Source organism: Erythrolamprus reginae, chromosome 2, assembly GCF_031021105.1.
Source record: "Erythrolamprus reginae isolate rEryReg1 chromosome 2, rEryReg1.hap1, whole genome shotgun sequence".
In the NCBI taxonomy this organism is placed as follows: domain Eukaryota; kingdom Metazoa; phylum Chordata; class Lepidosauria; order Squamata; family Dipsadidae; genus Erythrolamprus; species Erythrolamprus reginae.
Genome location: NC_091951.1, coordinates 313,794,480 through 313,806,671, shown reverse-complemented (window position 1 = coordinate 313,806,671; position 12,192 = coordinate 313,794,480). Strand labels below are relative to the sequence as shown.

The following is a 12,192-nucleotide window of genomic DNA, read 5'->3' as shown; positions in this document are numbered from 1 at the left end:
CTTGAATGGCTACCACAAGGAAGATGGCGTTTATTTATTTTCCATAGCATTTGATGGTAAGATAAAAAGCAATGGATGGAAGCTTGTCAGAGGATATCCAACTTGGAAATAGAAATTTTTCTGGTAGTGAGAACTATTAAGCAAGGGAAGAGTTTGCCATCCAGAGTTGTGTATCTTACATCACTGGAGGTTTTCAGGAAAAGGTTGGATAGGAGGCTGAACTATAAGACCTCCAAGATCCCTTTTGCCCTGTGATTCTATGGGACAAAATTATTTAACATATATGATGGATCTATATTGAAGGAAGCTGGATTGAAAGATGAGTGTGATTTTAAAACGGGAAAGAATATAAACAATCTATGTGCTGCTGGTAAGACTTCTCTGATAATTGGAAATGTAAATGATTTACAAATTCTAGTATTAAAGTCAAGAAACATGGTGAAAAAATTGGGACTAACGCTACAAAAATGGCCATGCTAATGATAGCAAGAACAGTAATAATTGATAGCTTCTGTTTTTAAGAATTCTCAACAGCAAAAGAACCAGCAGTCAAGTAGTATACTACAGACAAGCAATGAAGGCCTGGAAGATTCAGTATGATATTTCTGTATCTAACAAAGATCATAATTAAAATACTACATATAGCGAAGAATACAAACAAATGGATTATTCAACAAATCAACCAAATTTTCACTTGAAACACAAATGTCCAGGCTTGAATTACCACGTTTAGCTTTCTTGAGAAGTATTTAAAGCTGGAAAAAGTAGAAGGAAAGCCCTCCCCCACCAAAAGAAAGAAAACCCCAACAACACAGGATAACCAGTAGCAAAATGAATGGACTCAATTATAATAGCAATAAGTGCACCATTGGAAGACTTGGAAAAACTAGGTTGGAAACATATGATCACTAAGCATCTGCTTGATGAAACCACTCTATCAGTAGTAGTTAAAGATTAAATGTGCATTCTTTGCAATTAGAAATAATCATCAATCCCACATTGTCCAAGAATAATTTGCTACTTGGATTAGATTCCTAAATAATCCTAGTTGTTGGCTGACAACATGCTCTTATTCATATGTGAAGAAGGAAAAAGATCCCATTTAGCCAACTGTTATCATTTATTTTCATCTACTGACATATCAACAGAAAGTACATGTTTATGATAAATTCTTAGAATTTAAAAATTTAAAAGATTCAGCATAAGCATCCTTAGATACTTATACATATACAGAATATTTTTATAGAAATAATTTTGTTGAAAGCAGACCTGATTAAATACAAATGATCCCATGAGAGAGCTTGCAAAGAAAGTATGATACAGTTTTCTTCAAGTTCTGGCGTTTATTTCTACTTTAGCAGCTGACAATTTTAATGATTAGAAAAATATTTGAATAATCTAAAATGGAAAGCCTGATGGATTGCATAAATAAAAGAGTTAAAATAAAGTAGAATTTGTATTTAAAAGTCCACCCTGGCTGCCTTAAAATATTTCAGAAGATGTTTCACTCTTCAGTCAAAAGTAATGTTTACTTTTGGGTGCAAATAAGAGCTAAATGCAGATTCCACTGGTGAAATTTCTCAGCACAGTTCCAGTGTTTTTTATAGCTCAACTGTTTTGTTCACATCCATGGTACTGGACTGTTTTCTTGTCATGGTAGCAAACAGTGCATCCATCATTCCCAAAACTTCTAGCAATTCCTCTTGATAATCAATCTCCTTCTCTACAAGATTTTGAAGTTTCAGAAACTGCTTATCAATAACTGAAGATTGTCCAATTACAGGCATATATATCTCTGGAAAAGAGAAGATATAAGTTAATGGCATTTATGTACTGTACTTCATGAGGATAAAAACATACTAAGAATTCCCAACTGCCTGTTTTCTAAAACAATTTTAAGAAAGATATAAATAAGAAAATAATTTGATAGTCAGAGTCTTGTCACTACAGAAAAGGATGGAGCAAATGATGTTTTTTCTATCTGTAATTCCTTGCTTTCTTGCCACTTCACTAACCAAAAATAAATAGCTGAAAAACGCCAAGGTCAGTTTGAGAGGCAGGACAGCAAAGAGACACAAAATTATCTATGAGCTTTCTTGAATCACGCACATCTCGGATCCTAAAAGATCTAGATGACCTTAAAGTTCAGGGGTGTCAAACTCAAGGCTGCGGGTCAGATCCAGCCCACAAGGTGCTTAGATCTGGAACGTCCTTATATACAAGCATTCAATTTCCCATTGAATTACAGCTACCCTTTGCTTATTTGTAGATTGTATTCTTTCAACAAAATATACACAGTTTTGAAATATCTGGGTACATGTTAACTTTATTCATGTTATTTGATATATGAACATACCTATAATGAGTTCTGCAACGTTTATCAGTACAGGAGCATATCTTGCATCAATCATATTTCTGCAAATGTAATTAATAGCCAGATGTTAAACTTCCTATCATGCCCATTTTTTTTTTCACTTTTAATGACCTACTGGAGAAAAGAAACTCAGCTCTTTATCGGGAAAAAACTTCCAAATTACAAGGTTAGGAACTTTTTTCCCACCTAGCATCTGTCTCCTGGAACCAACCTTCCCCCAAATTACACCTGGGATCAAGATGCTACCTGTGAAGATGGTTTAAGTATTAATTCTTCATGCAGAATAATGCTTAGCTGATTTATAATAATTGTTTAAATGTTATGGGCCTCTTGGGCTGAGACATTGTATTTTAACTTGGGATTTTAAATCAAACTGTGGTATATTAATTTATTAAGTTCTTTCACATTCTGATATTTCTCCATTCCCTTTGGTCCAATAAAACTCATCCACACTTTAAAAAAAAAAGAATTTGAAAACCCCATCATTCTAAAATTAGACCATCCCAGGTTATTTTACTCCAATTTGGATTACTCTGTAGTTGCCTCTGACAACTAACCTGATAATTACCTTATTAAGAAAGAAAGGAGGACACTGAGTTGAGTTTCATCCCGCCCAGCAAGTGCATTTTTCAGGGTTCCTCTGCGGTTTAATTCTTGCATGACAGCAACTATAACATCAGGTCGATTGCTTTTCCCTGGGCCCTAAAAATAGAAAGTATTCAAGAATGCATTTTTACAATAAAATGTTCTGGGGCAGTTCAACAATTCAAATGTATTCTAATACATAAAGAAAAAATGAGTTAATTTAGAACAGTGTTTCCCAACCTTGGCAACTTGGAGATATCTGGACTTCAACTCCCAGAATTCCCCAGCCAGCGAATGCTGGCTGGGGGATTCTGGGAGTTGAAGTCCAGATATCTTCAAGTTGTCAAGGTTGGGAAACACTGATTTAGAATGTAACAGTTTACATTTAAAAGCCACTCACAGAGCAGCTTGTTCCGATCTTGTCTAATTGCTGTGTCAAGGACAAATCTGTTAAGGGTCTTGATTGCAAGGAGCTGTTCAAGGATCATTAATGAAACTTCTTTTTGTTTTCCAAACCAACCTAATTTAGTTTACAGTTATTTCTAGGTCAAAGTAATCTTATAAGTTGCTTTGTCATATTTATGAATAAATTGTATTTTTAAAAATGGCTCATTCCACTTTCACATTTATTTATTTATTCATTCATTCATTCATTCATTCATTCATTCATTCATTCATTCATTCATTCATTCGATTTTTATGCCGCCCTTCTCCTTAGACTCAGGGCGGCTTACAACATGTTAGCAATAGCACTTTTTAACAGAGTCAGCATATTGCCCCCACAATCCAGGTCCTCATTTTACCCACCTCGGAAGGATGGAAGGCTGAGTCAACCTTGAGCCGGTGATGAGATTTGAACTGCTGACCTACAGATCTACAAGTCAGCTTCAGTGGCCTGCAGTATAGCACTCTACCTGCTGCGCCACCCCGGCTCGTTTAATGATGAAAGGTAAGAGGTAAGAACTACATGTAGTTCCATTTTTCCTTAAAAATACTTACATGCTGATGTAAAACCCTGAAGTGGGGAGAGCCCAGGTCAGTGGCACAGTATATATATGTGTGCTTTGCATACAAATGGTACTTAATTTAAAATATGGTTTTTCACATGAAAAAAGGGCAATATGAAATCCTAAAGAGCAGTTGCCAACCTGAGTGGGAAAAACCACTTAACTGCCTGGCTCCAACCAAATCTAATCTGGCCCACGTGGCCTTAAGTAAATCTTAGTACAGTGAAACCTTGTCTTACAAACTTAATTGGTTCCAGGATGAGGTTCTTAAGGTGAAAAGTTTGTAAGACGAAACAATGTTTCCCATAGGAATTAATGGAAAAGTGAATAATGCGTGCAAGCCCAAAATTCATCCCTTTTGCCAGCCAAAGCGCCCGTTTTTGCACTGCTGGGATTCCCTTGAGGCCATGGGAAACCCCACCTCTGGACTTCTGTGTTTTTGCGATGCTGCAGGGGAATCCCAGCACCGCAAAAACGAGTGCTTCGCTGGCAACGGAAGTCTGGAGGTGGGGTTTCCCAGCGAAGGGAGCATCAGTGAAATCGCAGCATTGCAAAAACACCGAAGTCCTCGAATCCCCACCTCCGGACCTCTATGTTTTTGTGATACTGCAATTTCACTGAGGCTCCCCTCACTGGGAAACCCCATCTCCAGACTTCCGTTGCCAGCGAAGCGCCCGTTTTTGTGCTGCTGGATTCCTCTGTTGGGATTCCCCTGCAGCATCACAAAAACATGGAAGTCTGGAGGTGGGGTTTCCCATGGAGGGGAGCCTCAGAGGAATCCCAGCAGCGCAAAAATGGGTGCTTTGCTGGCAACAGAAGTCTGGAGGTGGGGCATCCCAACGGCGGCGGTGGGTTTGTAAGGTGAAAATAGTTTGTAAGAAGAGGCAAAGAAATCTTAAACCCCAGGTTTGTATCTCGAAAAGTTTGTATGATGAGGCGTTTGTAAGACGAGGTATCACTGTACTTTCCTCAAACAACCTCATCCTCTCTGGCGTTATTGTGTGATTTGCCTTCAAACACAGCTCTGTTTTAGCTTTGTTCCCAGGAAAGAAGCACATGAGGCGAGAACCATGTCTACCTTCCACCATTTTGTCTCCTCCTCCAAACAAAAGTTTTCCATGCAGTGAAAGATAGGAAAAGATGCTCTCTACCAACTCCCATCGTCCATAGAAACATAGAAGATTGACGGCAGGAAAAGACCTCAAGGTCCATCTAGTCTGCCCTTATACTATTTTCTGTATTTTATCTTAGGATGGATATATGTTTATCCCAGGCATGTTTAAATTCAGTTACTGTGGATTTATCAACCACGTCTGCTGGAAGTTTGTTCCAAGGATCTACTACTCTTTCAGTAAAATAATATTTTCTCATGTTGCCTTTGATCTTTCCCCCAACTAACTTCAGATTGTGTCCCCTTTTTCTTGTGTTCACTTTCCTATTGAAAACACTTCCCTCCTGGACCTTATTTAACCCTTTAACATGTTTAAATGTTTCGATCATGTCCCCCCTTTTCCTTCTGTCCTCCAGACTATACAGATTGAGTTCATTAAGTCTTTCCTGATACGTTTTATGCTTAAGACCTTCCACCATTCTTGTAGCCCGTCTTTGGACCATGCAAGAGATGGAAAGCAATGGCCCTCAGCTTCTTTCATAGGCAGAAGAGATACTGTCTATAAAGGTGGGGGAGGAGAATTTAACCTGTTATCTTTTAATTTGCTAGAGCAGTGGAGAACTCAATCCAGTCCCCAGGCCAGACTCAGTTACTCACCTACAATTTGGATTAATCACCGGACCTCCTCTAGGTCTCATCAACTAAGCAATGCAGGTTGGCAGGACTGCGGGGAAGGGCCTTCGCTGTGGCTGCCCCAGCTCTATGTAACCAACTACCACCACCCCCATGCCCGTACTGCTCCCACCCTACTAGCCTTCCGTAAAGCCATGAAGACCTGCCTCTGCCGGCAGGCCTGGGAGCCAGGAATTGTACATCTCTCATGGCCAAACTGTATGAATGGTGTGTTTGCCTGTGATTATGACTGGTTTTTTAAAATAACAAATGGGTTTTTTATTATGGGGTTTTATAGTTTTAGGTATTTATTTATTTATTATTATTATTTATTTATTACTTAGATTTGTATGCCGCCCCTCTCTTATATTTCACTTCTTTTTATTGTTCTATATTGATTTGTATTTGTATTTGTATCATTATTGTAAGCTGCCCTGAGTCCTTTGGGATTGGGCAGCATAGAAGTCAGATGGATGGATGGATGGATGGATGGATGGATGGATGGATGGATGGATGGATGGATAGATAGAAGGATAGATAGATAGATAGATAGATAGATAGATAGATAGATAGATAGATAGATAGATAGACAGACAGATGGATAGATAGATCTGAAGATGGAAATTTTCAGGAAATATTAAAGGCAGGGCTTTTATTTTCCTTTGGAGGATATAAACCAAATTTGAAAACCTGAAATGCTTTCAGTAGCATCTTTTACTAATCTAAAACCACTTTGCAGTTTTAGAAATTAAAAGTGTAAAACAGTAATGAGATAATATTTGTGAACCTTGGGACTATCTGTTCTGTAATCCTGAAATACTGCAACTTACAATGTGATCAGAACTTTGTAAAATTCTATTAAAACATAAAGAGATTCTAGTTAAACAAGCAATACTCAAAACAATTATTATTATTATTTATTAGATTTGTATGCCGCCCCTCTCCAGAGACTCAGAGCGGCTTACAACAACAATACATAGTATAAATCTAATAGTTAAAAATGCATCCCAAACCATACATAAAATGAAACGGCCCGGGGAAATCAATTTCCGCATGCCTAACGGCAAAGGTGGGTTTTTAGGAGTTTGTGAAAGGCAAGGAGGGTGGGGGCAGTTCTAATCTCCAGAGGGAGTTGGTTCCAGAGGATCGGAACCAACCAATGTCATGTCTTTGTTTTCCTAATCATATTCACATAAAATCTACAGAGGATTTCTCCAACATTAGCATTACATTTGATATTCCCCTCTATTAACAATAGTACCAACGTTATTGCATATGTAGCAGAAAGCTTATATTTATGAAAATCTTGACCAGACAGATGGTAACATTATCTTACTTGAAGAACTTGATCCAGAGCCTTGGAAACCTGGAAAGTTCGCAACAACTTGTCATATTTCCTCAAATGGTTCTTCACAGGCTTGCTGACAAATAAATCATCCTAACGACAGGAAAAGAGTCAGAACAGTCAACAACATATACCAGTAAGTGGTAAAAAAAATTCCTGTTTTAACTTCATTTTCTTTTTTCCCCAAATGGAATCGATACCAGATATAGATTGTTATTGCGAGGTTGTCTATGCAGTGCATTGCTTCATACTCTTATTATGGGAAAAAGGGGGTACTGATTTCTGGTTTCTCATCTGACTAGGTAATTTTAGGCAATGATCTTAAACAATATCACTGCAATCCAGAATATCTTCTGGACTATTTCCCCAAACTCCCTGCACAGATCATACAAAAAAGTGGAAATATTATTCTGTACATCAGCAATGGCAGAGCTCATTTGAGGAAGCCAAGAGAAAGGGTATCTTCAGTGACCACAAGTAAATTTGGAACTTCCTGGTGTGAACCCCACCCCAAGTTTTTCAATATTTCTAATAATTATGCTTTTGTGTTATTTGATATTTTAATTCTTCACTTATTTAAACTGTCATCTACGCAGTACCAGGCAAGATAATTATTATATAATTTTTACATATTAAAAAAAGATCCAATTAACTCAGTGAGACATGATTTCAATAGACAACATATTCTAAGGCCTTCCAAACTTTGTTCATTTCACTTTGAAGTAACCTGATTACTTCTATCACCAAGTGTGCTACCTTCCTACATATGTATTTTAAATGCATAATATTTTAATGCTTAATGTTTTAAATTTTTAGTATCCAGTTTACCAGTAGCATTTTTGCTTATTTTTATTTTTAATTGGCTACCCCGTATCAGCTTTTCCAATCTGGTCCAGTGAAATATAGCCCAATTTTACCTTTCACATCTTTACTTTTTCATGCTATTCACTAACAAAAAAACAAGGCTTTCTCTGAGCACTTTTTTCTGCATACCTGCTTTGGTAGATAATTTTTTCCTTTCACAAAAGTTCGGTAGGCAGGCCTTCTCCGATGCAAAACCTCTTTTACTGCTTCGGGCTTCCGATGTTTAACATTCAATATGCCATTTGTCATGCCTACAACCAAAGCTTCATCCTCAGGCTATAATGGAAAACAAAGTTGGTTTAATAGAAATATTAAGTTCAATGGTATTAAATATTATGAAAATACTGCCTCACAGAGAAAGTAACTCCTGCTATTATACATGAGCCAGACTGAAAGATTTTAATAAAACTATATTAAATTACCAGGATTATGAGGTTAAGCCCAATCAGGTTTCTTAGCCCAACTATTCTATCAATATATTAAGTATTCAATTGTCTTCAAAGAGGTTTATACCACAGTAAACGTCTCAAACAATCTAAAAATGCAATGAATCCCTTATCTTTGGGGCTAAAGTTTAATTAATAAACAATAAGGCAACACTTCTACTAGAGCACCTTTCTAAAACATTAATGTCTTTCTGTATCTGTGCTGCAACAAACTAATGATGTAGTATTAGTAGTTGTTGTAATTATTGTTGTAATTATTATTATTATTATTATTATTATTATTATTATTATTATTTAAATTTGTAAGCCACCCTTCTCCAAAGTCTCAGTTAAAGACTTTACATTTATTCTTATATAATATCTTTTTATTATGTCAGACTACATTACCAAACTTCCGGCAGCTAGGATATTGACGATATTATCCAGAAATCAAGAGTTATGGTCCAACACATTTGGAGGCATCAAGTTGAGGAAGATTAGTAGGATCAGGATATCAGCGGAATCCAGATTGCTGGTTTTGTGTTGTAATGACTGGGGAGTTCAGTACTTTTAGTTGGTGTCTTTTATTGTTATCTTATCTATCTATCTATCTATCTATCTATCTATCTATCTATCTATCTATCTATCTATCCATCTTCCATCTATCCATCTATCCATCTATCTATCTATCTATCTATCGGATTTATATGCAGCTCCTCTCCAAGGACTCAGTGTGGCTTTTGTTTCTACTTCTTTATTAGCCAGCCAGGTATATTATTTATATGGGCAGCCATGTAAATTTGAAGAATATAGTTGAAAAACATGGCATATGCACAACTGCTTCTTTAAGGAGATCCATTTTTATTTACGTCTTTGTATCAAGCACCTTATATTCAAAAACCTAAGACTGATAAGCATTTTTACTGACAAAATTTGAAGGCAAACAAAATAAAAGAATAGCAGGGTTCATTGCATTATTTTAAACAAAAAGCAATCCAAGACACTTGTGGCCTAGAACTGTGGCAGCAAACCTATGGAAGATGTGCCTGAAGCAGCATGCAGAGCCATCGGTGAGGGAAGCACAGCCTCACTGACTGTTCTTCCACGTTCCTGTGTACAAGTACAAGCGCCGGTCAGCTGGCCTTTGCATTCACGGGTGTGCCAAAACCCAGAAGAGCAGTGTTCTGGCTCGCATGTGTGTGCTGGCAGCCGAACCTCCGGGTTTATGTTCTGGGGCTTATGTGCGCAATAAGTACCAGAATGCTGCTCTTCCGGGTTTAGCCCCCCTGCATGTGTGAAGATCAGCAAGACCACGCAGTTCAGCTGGAATGGTTTTGCATGCCATTTCCGACACACAAGTCGGCACAAAGTGACGTCAAAGATTAGCCATCACTGGCCTAGCATAATACACAGATACAATGGCTATTATCTGTATTACCACCAGATTATACTACTTACTGCTAGTGCAAGACTGAGAATGGATGCTTCGTAGTTAAAACTGTGTACTACTTTGTAGGAAGTTGTACTGTAAATCTTCACATGCCTAAAAAAGAAAACGACCACACCATAGTGAGCCCTCTGTTGTAATTTTGTTAATACAGGTAGTCTTCGACTTACAACCATTTGTTTAGTGAACATTCAAAGTCACAACGGCACAGATAAAAGTGACTTATGTCTGTTTATCACATTCACAGCCACTGAAGCTTCAAAATTTGGTATCATAGCGGTTGCGGTCATGTGATCACCATTTCTAAACTGCTGACAACCCAAGTCAATGAGGAAGCCAGATTCACTTAATAACCACATTACCAATTTAACAACTGCAGTGATTCATTTAACAACTGTGGCAAAAAAGGTTGTAAAATGGGGCAAAACTCACTTAACAACTGTCTCACTTAGCAACGGAAATTTTGGGCTCAATTGCGGTTGTAAGAGGAGGACTACTTGTATAAAATAAAGTATACAATGTAGCTGATAGCATATAATTTGATACCCTTTTTTGAGGGGTTACTTTTCCTACTGCTTGAGAAGGCAAGTCCAACTTTTTTTTTTCTTTGAAAGATTGAAGATACCTGAAACAACAACTCCTACAGTTCCCATTCTTCCCAGTCAAACACTGAAGAATATCCCCAGGTTTTTTACATATGACAATATGTGATGTGTGTGTGTGTAATATATCCTGAGGCTTTCTACACATGACAACATATAGAAACATAGAAACATAGAAGTCTGACGGCAGAAAAAGACCTCATGGTCCATCTAGTCTGCCCTTATACTATTTTCTGTATTTTATCTTAGGATGGATCTATGTTTATCCCAGGCATGTTTAAATTCAGTTACTGTGGATTTATCTACCACGTCTGCTGGAAGTTTGTTCCAAGGATCTACTACTCTTTCAGTAAAATAATATTTTCTCATGTTGCTTTTGATTTCCCCCCCAACTATATGTGTGTGTATGTGTGTGTAATATATCCTGAGGCTTTCTATACATGACAACATCAGCCCGTCAGGAATTAGGATGAAAAATAATTTCAAAAATTACCTCAACTTGTAAGAAAGATCCCTGTATTACTGATTTATGCAAGAGCCATACAAAGATTTCTGTATATGGCTGTAACTCTATGTACCTCTTCCTGAGAATGAGTTTCTTTGTTCATGTATAATGAATAAAATGGTCATATTTCCTCTCAGCTAATGGAAAAACAACAATCTATTGATGCCACCAAAATCACATCATTAGATCTCTAGCCCTGATTCTGAGATTCAGTAAGCTGGTAACTTTCACCTTTGTCTTCAGGGGGGAAAAAAGTGCACTCACAGTATTTTGCGAACGCTACTAAGCTGTATGTCCAGTTTTCAATTTTTCAATTGAATATGCATTCATTGCACAGAACTATTAGAAGCTTGATAAAATATACTGAAAAATACAAACCGATCTAGGGAGCCTGAGAGCAGCCTTTGGCCAGAACTACTCAAACACAAACAGGTTACAGTTTTATGGTGATTTCTCAAAGACACTAAAAGCTGGCCTCCTTTAAGGATATCCCAGATTTTAATGTAGCGACCACCTGCAAAGTTTAAAAAAATAATATTTTATACATACATTTTGGGAAGGCAATTTCCATAGTTTTACTTCTCTTTCCAGTCTATTAATCACCCCCTAGCAAAATATCTTGTAATAGATTTCACTTGGAGAAGAAACTAAACTATAACCTAGAAAAGGCTCACAAATCCCAATATGCATTAAGCAACTGTAGGTCACTAATCACAGCTAATAGGAACTTGATATCCCGTCCCAGCCCATACTTGTATAATGAAGAAAGAAAGAAAGAAAAAAAGGAAGGAAGGGAGAAAGAAAGGAAGGAGGGGGAGAAAAAAGAGAAGGAAGGAAGGAAGGAAGGAAGGAAGGAAGGAAGGAAGGAAGGAAGGAAGGAAGGAAGGGAGGGAGATATAATCTATAAGGTAACATATTTTGCTGATAATGAAAAAGAAAGGAGACTACTATAGATCTATTTTCTATGGAGTGGGGCGGCATACTAACTAACTAACTAACTAACTAACTAACTAACTAACTAACTAAATAAATAAATAAATAAATAAATAAATTAGGTAGCCACATCCTTACTGGGATTTGAATGCAAATAAGCCTGAAATAGATCTATAGTAGTCTCCTTTCCTTTTCATTATCAGCAAAATAGGTTGCTAGAGAAAGAGAGGTACAGAGAGATAGAGAAAGAAAGAAGGAGGGAGGGAAGATTTTGCATGTGAAAATAAAAACAGGATATTTTGCTTAAAATAAAAGATGGCAA

The 12,192-nt window shown here is 37.2% G+C and overlaps 1 protein-coding gene across 1 annotated transcript in view; it reads right to left on the bottom strand.

The window, feature by feature from the left end:
- Positions 1-1,101: 1,101 nt before the first annotated feature.
- The window catches only part of UTP15 (UTP15 small subunit processome component), a 20,470-nt gene continuing 9,379 nt past the window's right edge, over positions 1,102-12,192 (bottom strand). Inside the window, exons 7-13 of the mRNA XM_070743145.1 lie at positions 11,316-11,451; positions 9,842-9,926; positions 8,088-8,234; positions 7,086-7,187; positions 2,943-3,076; positions 2,357-2,415; positions 1,102-1,795 (exon numbers count right to left, since the gene is read on the bottom strand). Coding sequence (XP_070599246.1) covers positions 1,602-1,795; positions 2,357-2,415; positions 2,943-3,076; positions 7,086-7,187; positions 8,088-8,234; positions 9,842-9,926; positions 11,316-11,451 — 857 coding nt within the window. The 3' untranslated portion in view covers positions 1,102-1,601. The remainder of the gene's footprint in view (positions 1,796-2,356; positions 2,416-2,942; positions 3,077-7,085; positions 7,188-8,087; positions 8,235-9,841; positions 9,927-11,315; positions 11,452-12,192) is intronic.